This window comes from Hippoglossus hippoglossus, chromosome 5 (assembly GCF_009819705.1).
Source record: "Hippoglossus hippoglossus isolate fHipHip1 chromosome 5, fHipHip1.pri, whole genome shotgun sequence".
Taxonomy (NCBI): Eukaryota; Metazoa; Chordata; class Actinopteri; order Pleuronectiformes; family Pleuronectidae; genus Hippoglossus; species Hippoglossus hippoglossus.
Window position 1 is genome coordinate 4,365,932 of NC_047155.1, and position 18,280 is coordinate 4,384,211.

The 18,280-nt window shown below is 42.5% G+C and overlaps 1 protein-coding gene across 2 annotated transcripts in view; it reads right to left on the reverse strand.

Annotated features, from left to right (window-relative positions):
• stab1 (stabilin 1) overlaps positions 1-18,280 on the reverse strand; it is a 51,248-nt gene that overhangs the window by 17,404 nt on the left and 15,564 nt on the right. For both annotated transcript variants that reach the window (XM_034584307.1, XM_034584306.1), the window contains exons 13-46: positions 18,029-18,166; positions 17,625-17,696; positions 16,781-16,894; positions 16,463-16,516; positions 15,479-15,559; positions 15,217-15,375; positions 14,459-14,521; positions 13,799-13,891; positions 13,573-13,659; positions 13,369-13,480; positions 12,028-12,214; positions 11,533-11,626; positions 10,886-11,044; positions 10,297-10,392; positions 9,679-9,771; positions 9,489-9,536; positions 9,136-9,272; positions 8,592-8,703; positions 8,202-8,279; positions 7,915-8,016; positions 7,676-7,780; positions 7,137-7,271; positions 6,807-6,935; positions 6,198-6,251; positions 5,806-5,919; positions 5,039-5,234; positions 4,132-4,227; positions 3,952-3,997; positions 3,190-3,269; positions 2,995-3,120; positions 2,449-2,522; positions 1,017-1,088; positions 630-749; positions 481-528 (exon numbers count right to left, since the gene is read on the reverse strand). In XM_034584307.1, coding sequence (XP_034440198.1) covers positions 481-528; positions 630-749; positions 1,017-1,088; positions 2,449-2,522; positions 2,995-3,120; positions 3,190-3,269; positions 3,952-3,997; positions 4,132-4,227; positions 5,039-5,234; positions 5,806-5,919; positions 6,198-6,251; positions 6,807-6,935; positions 7,137-7,271; positions 7,676-7,780; positions 7,915-8,016; positions 8,202-8,279; positions 8,592-8,703; positions 9,136-9,272; positions 9,489-9,536; positions 9,679-9,771; positions 10,297-10,392; positions 10,886-11,044; positions 11,533-11,626; positions 12,028-12,214; positions 13,369-13,480; positions 13,573-13,659; positions 13,799-13,891; positions 14,459-14,521; positions 15,217-15,375; positions 15,479-15,559; positions 16,463-16,516; positions 16,781-16,894; positions 17,625-17,696; positions 18,029-18,166 — 3,474 coding nt within the window. The remainder of the gene's footprint in view (positions 1-480; positions 529-629; positions 750-1,016; positions 1,089-2,448; positions 2,523-2,994; positions 3,121-3,189; positions 3,270-3,951; positions 3,998-4,131; positions 4,228-5,038; positions 5,235-5,805; positions 5,920-6,197; positions 6,252-6,806; positions 6,936-7,136; positions 7,272-7,675; positions 7,781-7,914; positions 8,017-8,201; positions 8,280-8,591; positions 8,704-9,135; positions 9,273-9,488; positions 9,537-9,678; positions 9,772-10,296; positions 10,393-10,885; positions 11,045-11,532; positions 11,627-12,027; positions 12,215-13,368; positions 13,481-13,572; positions 13,660-13,798; positions 13,892-14,458; positions 14,522-15,216; positions 15,376-15,478; positions 15,560-16,462; positions 16,517-16,780; positions 16,895-17,624; positions 17,697-18,028; positions 18,167-18,280) is intronic.

Here is an 18,280-nt window from a genome sequence, read left to right on the forward strand (position 1 = left end):
CTTGTTCACATCAAGCTCAACGTACGTAACGCGGCGTTAAGGATGTATCGAGATCACAAGAGACGGGGAAGAGGCACAGTGCATATGTGCGTGACAAGGAGGAACAGCAAAGAGTTGACCCAAACAACTGATAACATTGATAACGTCTACGTCGAAGCAGAGCAACACATTTTCCATCCCTGGTCCAATTTGAATTAACAATACTTTATTCACTACATATATTAATATGCCAAACGCAAGGCTTTAAAACATCAGTTCACAAAGCAATGACGTCACGGTGGGTTGACACTTGTGTGCCACAGAGAAATTCAACGTCCAGCCCACAGAGCAGCAGCTGATTGTTGTTAACAACAATCAGATAAGTTGTTGTCTTGCAGTCGTGTGTGGGATCACAAACAACCCATCCATATGTTTACAAAACAGCATCAAATTAATAAAGTACGTCATTTATGGATTTGAAAGTAAACGACAACAACTCACAGACAGCATTCGATGTAAGTACTGGTTCTCAGTCGATCGATACACCTCCTGTAAGACAGACAAACAGACAACACAACTTCCTGTGAAGAGGACAGGTGTGGCAATAGGAGGTCAGAGGCAAGTCCGAGGTCAGAAGTCAAGCGACTCACAAAGAAGGTGATTCCACGACACTCAATTCCGTCGCCCACATGGTTGTTCGTGCAGGTGCAGTTCCTCTGGCCATCGCCCATGTACAGACAACGAGCATATCTACTGCAGCCACCATTATTCTGCACACACACACACACAAACCAAAAAATGCTGTTACAGGACACAAATTAAAACACCTGCGATCCACAACCTGCATGTATCACCAGTTGGTTTTCTTTATTTCTATCATATATTTATGTATTGATCCATTACTCTGACTGTCCGTTGCATTTGCCTATGCTAACAGCCAGATCTTTCCAAAGAAGTCATTCTGACCTTTCAGACTTGTCTCCATAAAACAAGACAAAAACATAATAGATGAAGAAACAGATGATATGTAGACGTACGGTTCTACAGGGGTTGGCAGGAAAACAAAACCTGCCTGATCCTTGAAAGCCCAGTCGACATTTGCAGGCCGTCTGGAGAAGAAAAGCAAAACAGTCAATTAAACAGTCAGAAAAACTTCATCCATCAGGTCTACATTAAGCTGTCTACATTTTAAAATGCAGCTCTGATGCTAAATCAACTGGGATCCAAAGATATCCAGGCGGATCATTTTCTTCCTTTCCAGCCTCTTTTGGGCATTCACATTAAAAACATCTGGTACGGAGTGGGACAGACGGCAGGGCTGAATCATTTCATGCTCAGGACGTTGAATACAGGTTAGTGACAGCAGCTGTGATGTATCATCGGTTACCGACGTTGAAGATGTTTGTTCACAGAGAAAAATAGAGACGACAAAAAGTTACCATCTTAACTTCCCTGCCACAGATTGAGCTGTGACTGGGCAGCTAAAGACACAGCCACAGTTCCAGCTCTTCTACCCTCCATTCAGTGTCCCCCTGCTCTCTGTGGCCTGTAACTGTATTGTGTTTTAATGAAGTCGCATTAACAATATAGATGTTCTCATTTATGTATTGTTCTCCTTCTGTTGTCAGTGGAATGAGTATGACACAGTGATTTAATCACGGCCCAGAATTCCCAAGCTGCTGTGCAGCAGTTAAAATTTTTTTATAAATGCAAAATCTCTGACAAGATCATAAATATAACATATAAAGTGGTTTATACCAACAGCTGTGTTGTGTGTTTGGCTATGTAGACATTAAAATGAGTAATCTCTGAAAAAAGTTTGAAGTCAGAGAAAGTCCTTCTTAATTTAACTGCTGCACAGCCAACGACCCTAAAGCGGGAAGATGACTTCATTGTTTTGTAAAACAATGTTTTCCCTGTATATAGTGTATAACACCAAGCCACTCTAAGAGCACATACCGCTGTGGCAGCCCGCTGTATTCTGATTTGCCATGCCACCGTTTCATTAAGAACAAATACAAATTGGTACACTCAGAATAACAAGAGATCTCAAATGTCGTGTTTTGCTCCATTGCTGCATTGTATAGCTGTGTCTCTGTTTACCGCTTGTTCACTGTCCATAAAGTTGTTACTGTCCATGCAGACAGTCAGACCTCATAGTTTCAGCTGCAGTTGTGTATTGGCATGCACTACAGTTCTCTCTCTGCACTAGGAGGGAATCTATACAGTAGATTTTGCATAATTCTGCTAACTAACAAACACATTTGAAAACATAACCTCCTCAGGTAATAATTACAAGACACAGAAGAAGAAGAAGAAACCTTCAGATGCTATTTGATCTTAACTGCCGCCTCCGGAAACTGAGGAGGAAATTAAACCATGAAATCAAGGTTGACACAGCGTTGGGTCATATCTAACACTGTGCACCACGGGAAAATCTGATTTAATTACACGACAGTGATATCTTACAATGTTGGGACCTGCTCTGATGCAGTCTGCTGACTTGTGGCAGCCTCCATTGTTCACCAGACAGCCGTCCAGCTCTGTGAACACAAAATATTTCTTTGTGAAATACACAACTTGTGAATCAGAAAGCTTTGGAGTTGTTGGAAGGTGTATTTGTTTCTTTTCGTAGAGCTAGAATGGCACTTTCCCCCACTCTGTGCTGGACACATACTGTAGACATGAGCAGGAGTATAAATACCTGGGCGTGTTCATAAGCTGGACTGGGCTAAGTCACTGATGCCCCCTACAAGAAGGGCCAGACCCGCCTTGGGATCAATAAAGTATTTCTGATTCTGATGTTATCTTCTCTCAATCAAAGAAGAAAGAGAAAGAGAGGATTCCCAAACATGTCAGAGCTTTTTTCCACAAAATATATCATCATATCTTAAGGAACATTCAAGGGCATGAATTTGATCGTTGATATTTTGAGACTTTGCCAGATCTTGATAAGATGTCTGGAGTTTTAGGTTGGGGGTGTGAGATCAGGGGTCAGGGGTCAGGACTACAAACCCAGGCAGACGACTCCGTCTCCAGTGTACCCCTCTTTGCAGGTACAGGTCCTCACTCCCGCGGAGACTTTCATACAGACTGCAAACTCTGAGCATCCACCATTAGACCTCCTGCACAAATCCAGCTCTGAGAGACAGAAAGAAGTAATCAGATTTGATATATATGCACAGTACGTGTGTGTGTGTTTGTTTTTACCTTTGCAGTAGGTCCCGTTGCCTTCGTATCCAGCCACACACAGACAAGCAGCAGCTACTCCCTGTGGCCCTGTTATGCAGCTACAGCAGAGCACAAACTCTTCAACATGTATGTCACATTCCTACCGAAGCTGCCACTGACGATTTCTGTCGTCTGTGATCATTGTGCTGCGTCATATAATAAGTCTGGTGGTGTTCACTTCAGTGATGTTAGGCCTGACGAGCGCTGTCAGATTGATTTAGCCTATTCCTCTGTGCCACGGAGCATCGATGAGACACACTGGGTGACGTGTTCCTTCACAAGCCCACTGTTGGGTTTCTCCAGGTTAGCGTTCCGTACCAACTACTATGTAAAGTGCCCTAAGATAATTTGTGTTGTGATTTAGAGCTATACAAATGAAATTGAATTGAATCACCATAAACACACACTGTTGTTTATTTTGACAATGAACTGTATTTAAAGATCAACGACACGTCTCCTCTCCTTCCCGTTGTACACAAAAGAAGCTTAAGTTAAAGTAAGGCTACGAGTGCCACCATCTTGTGCTTCTGAAGTTATTTAGAGCCGGACGTCTTGTTGTGTTGTATCGTTTCAGGAGACATTTGGAGACCATTAAAAAGAGGAAAACGAGCTATGTAGTGAATGATTAACAGACAACCAGGTAGGGTTGCATTGTGGGTAAACTTATAGCCCTGGTGGTCGATCCAAATTACACAAACAGATGACACACAACTCAGCCATGGTCACAACAGGAGGACTTACTTGGCGTTCTCGTCACACAGACCTCCACAGGCGTCGTCCTTGATCTCTGAGACACACACACACACACACACACACACACACACGCACACAATGATTTCAGGTGATAACAAGGAAGAGAAAAACACTCAGTGAGGTGTGAGTGTGTGTGTGTGTGTGTGTGTGTGTGTGTATATCTCTTACCTACAGAGCAGGACGATCCTTTCCAACCTTTATAACACAAACATCTGCCGCTTCCTGCTAGACTGTCCTCACACTTCCCATGGTCACACACACACTCTGCAACAGACACACACACACACACACACACATTAAACAATGATGTATAATACATATATTCTGTTGTGTAAAAAAAAGATTAATCTCAGATTTCTTATTATAATTATCAGTCATCCTCATAGATTTGTAAGCTTTGCTGGTCTGTGAGAATTGTACATTGTTGTGCTGCTTTAGATTGTTCGTCCAGTTGGTTTCATGCGTTTCTTAGTGTTAGCGTAGCAGGGTTGTTGGAATTGTAAGGTTTTTAGGACTGTTAAAATAACAACTATTGAGGTAGTCCAGTCTAGGTGTATACATTTTGCAGGGCGAGCTGGAGGCGAGTTGGGAATACGTAAAACAAGTAGGCAACATCTGGTTGGTGACCCTTCCCGGTCTCAAATCATCCCGTTCATCCTCTCGTGTGCAGCAGCCCTTCGACTCCATCAGTAAGCCTGCATCTCATTAGCTCAGTTTTGCAGAGAAGAGACATGCACAGACATTTTTTTTGCTAAATACTGCTATTTGCATATTTTTTGCCCTCAGGCAGCTGAGCTGTATTTGAGGTTTTATTCTCTCTGTCTTCATTAAGTCACTTGATTATGTGACTGTCTGACATCAAATACCTACAGTTTGTGTGGCTTTATTATCCACTGACAGATTTCTGAGAAACAGATGATTTGGATTTTTCAGTCCAATGAGCACCAGATAAAGCTTATGCCTCGAGAAGTCTACTTTTGTGTTTGTGGTCAGTTTAACTAAGTAACGGCCCCTTGTGGCAGAAATACATTACTGCAGACACAACTAGTGTTTCTGTCAGGATGAGTGTCCTCACTGGAGGAGCAGTTGACTCCGAATCTTCCTGGTTCACAGTCCTCGCATGCGGTGCCATGGAAACCCTCGTAGCAACTGCACTCCCCGTTGCCATGGACACCGTCCTTACACTCCCCATTATTGGAGCACCAGCTGCCGACATCCCCAGGGCATTTGAAGCACTCGTGACCAAAGTAGCCGGTGCAACAGGTGTGATCCTGCAGGACAGATCAATAGTATTATCAGTATTATTTTTGTTTTTAAGCCTATTAAGTGTCTATTATGCAAATGTTTATTATGCCTTCACCTCATGGCAAAAAACAGGAAACCATCATTGAATTGCAAAATAAAATTACTCCCAAAACAGAGTTCTCTATATCCAAACTGATCTATAGCATTGAAGGGTGGTGGTAGCAGCTATAAGCAGCAGCAGTAGTAGTTGTAGAAGGAGTTGTTATATCAGCAAACCATGGTAAACCTAATGCCTGGTAAACCAATGATATTTCACCAACTTCCTCCTGGAGCCAATCTGCTTCCTCAGCCTCACTAGCATGTTAGCAACATAGGTTTGTAAGCTATGCAGGTTTGTTAGAGTAACAGCTGAACTACACCAATGGATAGTAGCGGCAGTGGTGGCAGAACGGTCTGTGCATGACAAAGAAATTAGAAACTAGCCCTCTAAAGGGACTTTTTTCAATATACAACGTGAACAACTGCGGTAAATCATACTTCATGCACGGCATAGAATTTTGGCTAGTAGCAGTAACAGTAATAATACAATTTGCAGACCAAGGTGGAATGAACACATTTGATGACACAGCCTGGCGTCCACTTCCTCCGGGAATTAAAACGCTTCCTGTATTGACAGTTCGGCTGCATGTCTGCAGGAAACTGTTCTTTGATCTGTAGTAGAAGGCATAAGCAACACAACAGATATACACAGTGAGAGCTGTGGAATAACAAAGGTACCTACAGAGGTAAAATACACAACATGCACACTTCAACACTGTGCGATCAAATCAAACTGAATCTTTTCAAATGTCCCTTTGTGAATGCTACAGTGTTTTTGTTAATATAACTCTAAGGTTATTTTTTTTCAGGTAGATCCTGTTTTTTTGAATTATGCCACGTGGGTATTCATTTTATTGTGTCCACCCTCTATATACTGGCAACTTTCTTACTGGTTTGAAGCTGAACAAGCATCGAGGTTCTCCTTTGCAGTCGGTACACCTCCCCTGCAGACAGGGAGAGAGAGAGAGAGAGAGGGAGAGAGAGAGAGGGAGTGGTTGGAGTAACAGCAGAAAACAAGGCAGCTTGATTGACTTTAAGGGGACTAAGGTGTGCTCTCTACTGAGCCATGCTAGTTTAGGGTTTGGTTCGTAATACAATCTTCACGTATGTATGAATATGTGTTTAAATACACCCTGTAAGAGGAACCCCTTCAAAATTGGATGGTATTACACTGTGTTCATTTATATTGCTCATTGCTTTTCTCTAAGTGTCAATAAATGCTTCAGTTTAAGCCATTTGTGCTTCACTGATGTGTACAACCTCTGATTCATTATCCACTCCAACCAGCCCTGATGCACTTCTCGCTGCTGTGCATGCATTACACAAATAATCAGGTTAATCCATTCAATCATTCACATTCCGTCTGTCCATCCTTCTATTGGTTCTTTGGTCCATCTATCTACTGGTTGTTCTGTTTGTCTGTTTATCAGTCCATTCATGTGTCCATCTATGTCTCCTACATTATTCACTCATAGAACCATCCCTCCCTTCTTCCTTACATCCCTTTGCATGTAGACCTCTCTGCTGCATCTGTTGCGGCGGACTTTGAGGACCTGCGGGAGGACGATGAGGATGGCGTTGTACGTCTCAAAAAAGGTGCCTTCAACAGGAACGTTGTTCACAACTGTCTGGAGGATGAGAAACAAATCAGACTCTTTGCTCCGCCTGGCTGGTCGAGATTTACACACACGTTTGACTTTCACAAATGAAATAAAATCTGGAAATATTGATACTGTTTATTTATATCAATATCAAAAATGAACGGTGAATGTAAAAACCAACAGTGTCGTCACTGAACCAACACACGTGTGTAATGGGCGTGAAGCTACCTGGTTGTTGTCGTTTAAGTGGAACTGGACCTGGTAGTCGCGGCCCAACAACGTGCTCTCCAGCAAGCCGTCAGACAGCTGGTCAGGGTAGAGCAGGCTGTTGTAAATCACATGGTACTTGAACACATCCGGTTCCTGGACAGATACAAACCATGCACAGACAAAAAGGAAGGGGTCACAAAAAGATTCTGGTTTATTGATTTGTTATTGACTTGTGTTATTGATTCCAGTTTTCGTTGTTGGGCCGAGTGGCAGCTGTTTCCCCTGTTGGGAAAAAAATGGCCAATCCCAGCATTTCAGGAGTTAAGCATGACGTCCTCTTCGTGTGGCAGAGCCAGAACAATATGTGATGAGAACAATGAGATGTTTTGTTTTTGCAAATGCTTCTGTGTTGACTAAAAAAAGATGTTGATGGGAAAAGTCCCCGTTGATTGGTTAAAGCAAAAATAACCCCCATCAACCTAACATCACCTGATCATCTGATCTGGTTTATTTATTTATGAGGAGTTATTGCACTGGCTCATATCATCTGGACCTACCAGGACGGAGGAATTAGTCTCGCTGAGGTGTTGCCTGATGGCGTCGTCTGTGGGCATCAAGATGGTGTTATCTGCCTTATGTAAGCTCTCTGATAAGTTGTACAACTGTGAAAACACACACACACACACACACACACACACACACACACACACACACACACACACACACACACACAAAGCTTAAAAACAAACCAGGTTTTGAATCCACACACAGGTGACTACACCGACAGATATCTCACCAGAGCGTACTGTCTGAAGAGAGTGAAGTTGGAGGAGGAGTTCAGGAAGCCCATCAGCGGGGGAGGCACGGGGGGGAGTCCTGAAAGTGGCGGTGCCAGTACCTGATCACATCCAAATTAAACTTTACCACGCAGATAATCAGATTGAATCCATCTAAAAAAGATACCCTGTCCGGAAATACACCTTTTCCACCATATTAGTTCTGGTTCTTGGGTGAAATTCTTGGAACCGCGGCTCTTTCAGTTTTTCTACTCTGCCGTTTTGCTGTTAGGAAGGTGACACTTACCTGGTCTATGATGTGAATGTAGCCATTTGTTGCCGGTAGGTTGCGTGTGATGATGGTGGCGTTTCCAATGTGAATCACCTGGAACAAAATAAGTCAAATGTTCTAGATATGTGTTTGCATCTCACTCTGAACGCGGGCTTCAGATAAGTCCGGTCAAAAGACAAAGTGTTTACTGTGCATACAAATAAATAAGTATCTTAGTGCAAACCCCCTCCAACATCCCCGGCACATCATAAACACACATTTATACTTTTTAGTCTTCAACCAAACCTCTAAAGTTACGAAGATAGTTGCATGGGGCCTCGTTAGGGGGCTTCCAAACATGGTGTAAATTGCATTAAAGTTGATAAAAAACTAGCTGCATGTCAGACACAGTTATCCCATTCTTACGCCGCTGCTGTTGCTGATCTCCCAGGAGGTGAGAGGGTTTAAAGTGGGCAACCGGCTGCCCACCAGTCCCTCCAGATCCTCCATGAGGTAGATTCCTGGCAGGATGTGGGCCCTGCAACCAGGAAGAGCAAGAGGAACACAGACTCACAACACAGAACCAGATGATTCACATACTCTGAACCATAATACCGCGTTGTTTTTAAGATCCCTGCTCCTCACCTTTAAGGCGATTCACAATCTCGCTCCTCTATCACCAGACATTCTTAACATTGACTCTCTCTCCATTTTTAAGTCTCATCTAAAAACTCATCTTTTCAAACAGGCATATTCAGTTCGATTGTCTTGCATGTTTCATTCGCTGCTCATTTTATTCACAAGATGTTTTTGATACATTGTTTTTTTGCTGTTGCGTTTTTATCTCTGTCGTGTAAGTTGACCTTGAGTGCTCTGAAAAGCGGCTATAAATAAAATGCATTATTATTATTATTATTATTATAAACAGGAATATTATTATATCAAAATATTAGTGCGTGAGGTGACTGACCGCAGGAAGTGAGGCAGGTGGTGGCGATTGAACCAGAACAAGGATTCACCTGAAGTGATGTTACTCATTGCTTTTGCTGACGGAACCAACACTGTCATGTTCCCACCGCTTAGCTCCTGAGAGACAGCAGGACACCACTAACCACACACACACACACACACACACACACACACACACACACACACACACACACACACACACACACACACACACACACACACACACACACACACATTAAACAATGATGTAGATTTGTTAACCTCGCAGATGTATTAGCCTGAAGAGCATGTTAGCATCATAGCTTTGTTAGTAGTGAAGATTTGTTAGTCTGGCAGAGTCTGGTTCCTCCTCACATGAAACCGCATGTGGAACATGAACATCTGTGGGCTCATGTCCATTTCCTGCAAACACACACAGTTATTTAAATAATTAATGTCATTTTAACCCGCCCAAGGAAGTTATGTTTTCATTGCTGTTTGTCTGTCCGTTAGCAGGATTATGCAAAAACTACTCAGCCTGCATTACTCTGATGTGAATAGTCACCTCCAGTAATGATCCATAGCAGATGGTCCCATCTCCAGCGAAGCCTTCAGGACAGGTACAGGTGCGAGTGCCGTTCTTCGGCTCACACTTTGCCTGAAGCAGAGAGGGATCGTGGGTGATTTTCACCCATAACACAAAAAATACTGGACATCAGAATCTTGAGATGAAGCAGAATCACAACCTCTGCAGGAGACATTTGAAGATATTTCACTCAACAGCAACAATAGAAACAACGTCCCAGTTACTTCACAGTTGACTACTATCACAGTTAACTACTGTAACTGAGAACTACCTTCCACCAAAGTATGACCACAAACTGTGGCAGAGGTGGATTGCCACGTCACGTGTTTTTTGGATTGTTTACTAAATTGTTCAACTGCCCTTTGATAAAATACATTTATGATGGTTTTAATATCTCATTTATTGACAAAAGTATAAAAACCTACATTTATGCGTTGGACATGGGCTCATAACCATTTTCCATTTTGATATATGGAAAATTCAACATCCTCGAATCAAAGGTGACTGATGTTGTATGCGTGTGTTGTGTGTGTGTGTGTGTGTGTGTGTGTGTGTGTGTGTGTGTGTGTGTGTGTGTGTGTGTGTGTGTGTGTGTACCACGGCATGGCAGCCTCCGTTGTATTGGCGACAGGGGTTGATCAGGTCACACACAATCCCGTTGCCCATGTAACCTTTTTTACACACACACTCACTCTACAGTCACACACAGAGACATACAAACAAACAAAGTTATTAACAGTCCTCTAAAGTATGTACGGTCACACAGCTGAGTCATAGATTGTTCATACTAGATAGATAATACTAATAATAATAATAATAAGAAGAAGAAGAAGAAGAAGAAGAAGAAGAAGAAGAAGAAGAAGAAGAAGAAGAGCTGTTTGAAACAAAGTTACAAAGCGATTTACAATGTACATGGTTTAGAAACTATGCAGTAAAATTCCACATTTAAAATAAAAAAAAATAAAAATAACATTTAGCTAAATATCCCACATTTAAGATAAGAAATTAAATACTACAAACAATAACTAGATTTACCGCACTGCGGTTGTATGCCTCCTCCAACCAGTGCAGTTTCTGTGTACATATTTCTACAGATTAATTTAAGGTCACTGTGACCTTTGACCCCTGAAACGTAACAGTGAAAATTATGACAGAAAAGTATGAACTTTAAGTTGTATGAACTGACCTGCCCGGGTCCCAAGTGGTTACAGTTGGCGTTGGGGCTGCAGCCGCTTTGACTCGCCAACTGACAGTTGTTGATCTCCACACACACTTTGCCGTCACCTGTCCAGCCCTCGACACACACACACGACATGTTACCTGGACCCATGTACACACATTCTGCCTGTAGGGAAGCAGAGAGAGGATATGTTAGAAATGCAGTTTGACAGCTTTGAATCCAAGTCCAAGTTTAGACATAAAAATCACACGTGACAAACTGCCAGTTTGACAATGTTGATATTCAATATCTGCTATTTTAAACTGAACAGAGCTGATCCAGGTGCAGCAAGTACACCCGTCATGTTGAATTTCATTAGCAGATAAACGCGGGGTTTAAAGAATGAAACTCTCCAGAAACTCTCAGTATCCGCCAGGTGAACTTCTCACTTTGTAATAAAAATGTCAGAATTAACACTGAACAGACATGGAACCACTTCTCTCCAGCTCAAGAGAGGCCGATGATTCATCCAAACAGGGCACGTGAACCTGCTTTACAACCTTTATGGGGGCATATTATTTCTAGGTCAAATAGAATGAAAATATATATAAAAAATATATATTTAGAAAATATTTAGGACTCCAGGGAGCTTTAACACACACAAACACACTTACATTGGTGTCGCAGCCTCCTCGGTTGCTCTTCAGGCAAAGATTTATGTGAGAGCAGGAGTGACCGTCACCCTCGTATCCATCCCTACACACACACCTGATGCAACACACACAGATTCATGGATTAGTTCCAACACAATCAGGTAATCAGGTTCAGTTAGCAACCCGAGAAACTACCGACATTACATGTCATTTAGCTGACGCTTTTATCCAAAGCGACTTCTAATTACTGCATTCAACATCTATGAGGGGCCATTCGGGGTTCAGCATCTTGCCCAAGGACACTTCGGCATGTGCTGGGATTCGAGCCGCTCTACCCCTCAGCCACAGTCGCCCCTCAAGGTCACAGTGACCTTTGACCACTGAAAATCGAATCGGTTGATGTTTGAGTCCAAGTGACAACTGATTTAATTAGAAGAAATTCCCTCAAGGCAGAGTAGGATTAACGAAATGTGACTAAACCTAACTAAGCATGCTTGTCCAGTGTAATGCACATACATGGTATGCAGTCCTGTGTGTGTACAGTACGCGTGGATGTGACAGTGCTCCTGCAGCCCGTCGGAGTTACAGGGCGTGGCCGTCTTGTCACAGCTGTCTCCAGAGTATCCATCATAACAAGATCCTCTTCGACAAACACCACCACTGCCTGGACGGTTATCACACAGGCCGTGGAGACACCGACACTCTGAAGACACACACACACACACACACACAGACACACACACAATAGCAGAACAATGTAACGCCAGGCAAAATACATCAGTGGGCCCTTGTTTTAAATTCAAAGTAAAAAATGAAGTGGACAAATTTAAACACAACAAAATAATACTGACAGTAAAACACAGTACAATATATCATAGACAATTATAATTCAGTTAAATGAATAAAAATGAATGTTCGATTTGTTAAAATGGAGCAGCTACTCATGACAGACAATCGTCACCTGAGGAATAATTGTAATTCCATTAGGGATTTCCTTAGGTTTCCTTTAGCGCCACCTTGAGGTCGACTTTTGTGGTTGCATTTATGTGTCCATGAGGACAAATTGAAAGAACTGGTGATTCTTCTCCTCTTGCTCCATTCAAGGAGAATTCCCATTGAGCGAGTGTGAATGTTGATGACGTTTCTAACACGTGACACATGCGAAGCTGAAAAAGAGCTGCCCTACACAAAGAAGACGCCTGTGAAGACTTTATATTCGAGAGCGTTTGGTGATAAGGGCCCACGTGGGTGTCGATGTGCTGTAAACAAAAACACGAAGCTTTCCGCGGCAGAGGTTAATACATCATGTCCTGCCTCCTGCTGCTCTACCCTGGTTCCTGCAAATGTCCCAATGCTGCGGACATTATCAGGAGTTCGTGTCTGAAAACAGCTTCAGTGTGTCTTAGGTGGATCAGACGGCAATCTGATCCCAAAAAGCTACGAGTAAACACATCCAAGAGGCATTCACAGCACCTCTGGAGGTGTTGAGAAGATGTACAGATGGTGAGGACATGTGTAAATGTATCTCTCACTCCAAGATGCACATGTGACCTTTACTCCTCCTACACTGTGACTCTGTCAGTAAGCAGCCTGTGAAAATATCTACTGACTGTCTGATTTCCTTAATTCATCCACGGTCTGTGTCCTCTGCGATAAGAGCAGCTAAAATTAGGTTAAATTACCCGTTGTTCTCCGTCTCATTAAAGCAACTGGGGGAAATGACTGCAGCCATTTCTACACATTCAATCAAATACCAGGAGCACTGAAGCATTGATTTGATCCCTGATCAGTTCAGTGAGTATTGATCTGTAGACATGAGTCAGAGGCTGTGAAGACGAGGAGACTCTCTGCTGTTACCTTCATCGCAGTTCTCTCCGTGCTTGGATGGATCCGAGCAGATGTGGCAGGCGACACCCTTGAAATTTGACTGACAGCTGCATGAGCCGTTGCCATGGATACCGTCAATGCACTGCATGTAGTAAAATAAATAAATAAATGTAAGTAAAGCACATCGCTTGAGAGACAAGACTCCTGTGACCCAGTTGTTTGCTTGTTGCTCACCGCTCCTTTGTCGTAGCAGGGATTCTGGAATCCTCCAATACAGGGTTTACAGTCTGGACCATAGAAACCTTTACAACACTCCGCTACCTGTTATACACACACACACACACACACACACACACACACACACACACACACACACACACACACACACACACACACACACACACACAATGTTCAGTATAAATAAAGCTCCTGATGCAGGTTTTAGTGTTTCCACTCTCACCTGCTTGGTGGTGTTGCAGTACTTAGCGCAGCCTGAACTCTGTTTGTGTGCCACAGGAGACGCGAGGTATAAACAGCCGGTCTGATGTTTGTCCTGGAGAGACAGAAGTAAATCCTTATGTGCATGAAAGACAAGGAAATTAGGCAAAGTAAAATGTTTTAATCTACAATGTGAACAACTTCATGCTCGGAATGGTGTCCCGAAATAATAGACGCAATATTCTGTACGTAATAGACTGAAAACAAGAGTTATACAATTTCTTTCTCATTGTTATGACAGAGGTTATATGTTAAAATACTCTCAAAGTTGATCCTTACATGTAAAATATAGTGTCTCATAAATGCACATCTCTGAGTAGCTGAGTTTTGTGCAGGTTACAGAGTAGGACGAGCGTTAAAAATGTTTTATGTTTATGACGCCAAGTCCAATCTGTGCTTTCACAGGTATAAATAGCAAATTACATCACTGTGACTCCATCGAACACTAAAGACCTTTAACACAAACCATTAATACCAGAAGTCACATCGTTCCCATGAGCACAAGCTTTCACCTTATTCATGAACTACCAAACCGGATGCATAAATCTATACATAAACGTAGATTTCAGGGGGGAATTGAACAGAATAGAAATGATGTTGCAGTAACAATGACGTATTTTACCATCTCAGTGCTGCCACCTGGACATTCTGTCTCATAGAGGTAACTGCAGTGAACACACGGTCCCTAAAAAACACACAATCACACACACATTAATAACACTTTCACAATCTGTCCTTTTAACATCAGCATGAGCTTTGAAGACATCACACATCTGGTCGATGCTGAAATGATTTTGACACAGTTACAATCCTTGATAGATGTGCACATTTAATCATCGCCTTCTTTCGCTGTTCCAGAATATGAAGCACAGACTTTGACCTTTCATGTTCACCACTGTTAACCCCGAGGCGGCACTAGCTGTGAGGTCATGCAGCTGTGTTTATATATGTTTTCAGTAAATAAAAACATGTAGTTGAGATCTTGATTTATCGCAAAAAAACTGCTTTGGAGAATAGCCGTGACTTTTTAAATTTTTTTAAATCGATGAAACTGCCACTTTGTGCAATGGAAACAGATTCGGTGAATAATTGTCGCCTTGAGTGGCATTTAAATGTCACTTATTTAAATGTCACTGTTATTTCTGCTCTGGGAGACAAAATATCAGGCGTGTGTGGACCAATGAGGATTCTGCAAATGAATCGACGAAACAAACGTGGTGTCCTTGTCATCGAGCCGCATGTTAATACATCCTGCATAGTGGGAGGCTTCATCTTGACAAGCCCTCTTCTTCTGCAGTGGTAAAATGGTCTGCATCTGTTGAGTTAGCACCACCTACTGGTTATCTTGATGACATTACGTAGAGCCCTCAGGCTTCTCACCACGGTGATCTTGTAATCGATGATGTCACAGCGGTGAGGCAGGATGGGGAGGATGGAGGGCGGGTACAGCAGCCCGTCAATCATATGGATGACCCCGTTGGACGCCACAATGTTGGTGGTCACCAGACGGACGCCCTTCTCCCCCAACAGGATCTCACCCTGCAGGAGAAAGCAGGAGGGTCAGGCCGAGCTAATGGAAACTGCTAATGTTCCCTGTGAATTAACCATGACAAACACTGAAGAACCAATCAGAGACACTTACATCATTGGACACAGAAATGGTGACGATCTGATTGGCCATCGTCAGGATCTTAGGAAGAGAGGACAACTCGTCGACTGTCAGCTACAGAGAGAAGGAATGATCAAATAAAACCACATCCTGTTAACTTCATTAATCTTAGAGCCACAACCCATAGCGGAGTTAAAACTATAACGTTTCTCCTGAAGGTGGCACAAGAGTAAAGGTAAAGAGTTTGTTCAGGGATATGTTCACGACCTTTTCTTCATTAAAAGACTCTTAGGATCCTCCTGTAAAATATATCACTGGGTTTCTGCAGGTTTAAGCGAGTTCAATTTAAGACCTTTTAAGACCAAAATGCATGAAATTAAAGACCTTTGTGAAGTATGACACATATGAAGGAATATTGCAGTCCCAGAATTACTTGCACTTCCCCATAATTGAAGAAAAGGTGAAGTAGCGGAGTGGAGTACAACGCTCGAAAAGCCACGTTACCTCTCAAACTGCAGGCAGAGAGAGTTTCCCCACAGCCGAGCTGAGTGTACTGAGATAAACTCTCACCGGGGTGTTGTTCGACTCAGTTATCAGTTTCACGTCAGTCTGGTTTCTGGTTTTATTACAGCGTGCTAAAATTCGTGGCGCTGACAAAGAACTACAACACACAAAGACATAAAAACTATTTCTCCTAAGAAAATACAAACTTCTTAAGCAACGGTAGCGTAAGTAGCCTTCTGTCCCTGATCTGCATTAATTGTGTGTATATTTGTGCACGTCCTCTGAAAACTTATTAGGAGACAAAAAAGGCAAAATGGAGCAAACTTTTTCTTAAGAGCTATATTATCACAGCCTCCTCCAACGTCTGCGCTCCCCTCTAGCATGTGGGCAGTGATGAGATATCTCGCTGTGAACCATCGTGTTGAATAGAAAGCAAAAGGCAAAAGGAAAGAAAGACGCAGAAGGAGAAACCGATGGATTGATGGAGGAGGTGTTGGGTCGGGGGAGTCTTACCACAGCCTTGGAGAAAACGTGGTGTCTGAGGAGTTCCTGAAGTTTATGTTTGGCCTTAAAAAAAGAACAGAATTAACCATTGGTTTGTTTTTTATATAGAAAATTGACATTGTAAATATTAGGTAGTATTTGGAAACAGCTTTTACAGATTTACATCTTCAGCAGGAACTGACAATGTTTCAGATTTAGAATAACAATGACAAAAATAAAATATCAGCAGGCTCCTCCCTTTAATCCACCTGGATGATATTTACTCTAACCACAAATAGATAAAGACTGAAGAATGAACGAGACGTGACTCTCTCCTTGTGTCCTTACATCGTTCAGCATGTACAGGATGCTGCCGTCTCGCGCTAGATCCACCGCCTGGTTGGTGGGAACAAACACCGTCAGGGGCCCAGGACCCCGCAGAGGAGGTGGCGACCCGCAGTTCTGCAAACACACAAACATGTCACATCTGATTAGAACCACGGATTTAGAACAGATTCCTGTTTAGTGCCAGTTCACTAGTAGTTACCGTTGCTATGGCGGTCAACCTGCCCATTGTCACACATTTTTGTAATAACAAGCTTTACCATCCAAAATGTTTACCAGCGTGTGATTTCAGCTTTTAATTTCTAGCAAACAAACGTTTAATTCTGCAGAAACAGCTTCTTGAATACGTTGTCTCCAGCTGATTTGTCTAAGACAAGAATATGAACACGTCCTTTATATGCACCTGATGGAGAGCATACAGTGCTGTGCAGAGGTTTTATGCCCTTTAGATGATTCGATTCTTAACAATCACACAACACCATCAGGGACTGGTCCCGAATTCATTCTGAAGCATGATGACAAGCCCAAGGGAAGGACGGCCCAGCTCTGATGGGAGGTGGTAACTCCTCCCAGAAGTCTCTGTCTGTCTGTGGCTCACATATCTCGAGAACTGTTCGTCTTATTGGCTTCACACTCGGTACGTGTAACATCTTACATAAGAGTAGATACATTTAATGTTTAATCGTTTTTGTTACTGTTTTTCTTTCTTCCGAATTGTAATGGAGCAGAAGAAGCAGGAAATAGAAATTCTGAAAAATGCTTTCGACCAATAAAGTTTGATTTCCTCTCATGTTGAGATAAAAAGCAAATATCTGTGTGATGTTACCAGCCTGAACAGAACACTCACATCAACCAGAGATAGGAAGCGGTTGTATTTTGGATCCTTAGTCAGAATCTCTCCGATCGTCTTATCAGCAAACTGGACAGAAGGAAAAGAGGAAAGAATTCAAATCACTATTCACACACACCAGGGGTCAGAAATGAGGTCTGACCGTTGATTCAGTTTTTGTCGGGGGAGTCAGATTATTCCCACAGGATGATAAATAGTCAAGTAATTGAACCATATTGATTTGTATTACTTATGAGCACCAATAAACGAAAAGGTTTCATTAAACATGGGCATGAGTGTTTTACTGAAGCATTTAGTTTGATCAGTATGTCTGAATACAATATATATCAGTTCTGTGTATATGTTGTAGTTTGTGTCATCACAGAGTTTTCCATATCTGGTGAAATAGCTCTTGAACTCACCTGTTCGTCAAGAGGGTGCCGATCAGACAGAGTGACTGTGATTGGCCGGTCAATGATGTGGATGATCCCATTGGCTGCTGGCAGGTCTTCCTGGAGGACGGTGTATGGTCTGCTGGGGTTTTCCATCAGGATGAACCTCTGCAACAACGAGGACACAGAAAGAGAGGCCACAAGAGACACAGTCAAATAACCTGGTTAACACAATAATCTCATTTATTTGACATCGTGGGAAGTTTCAGTTGATTTCTTTTC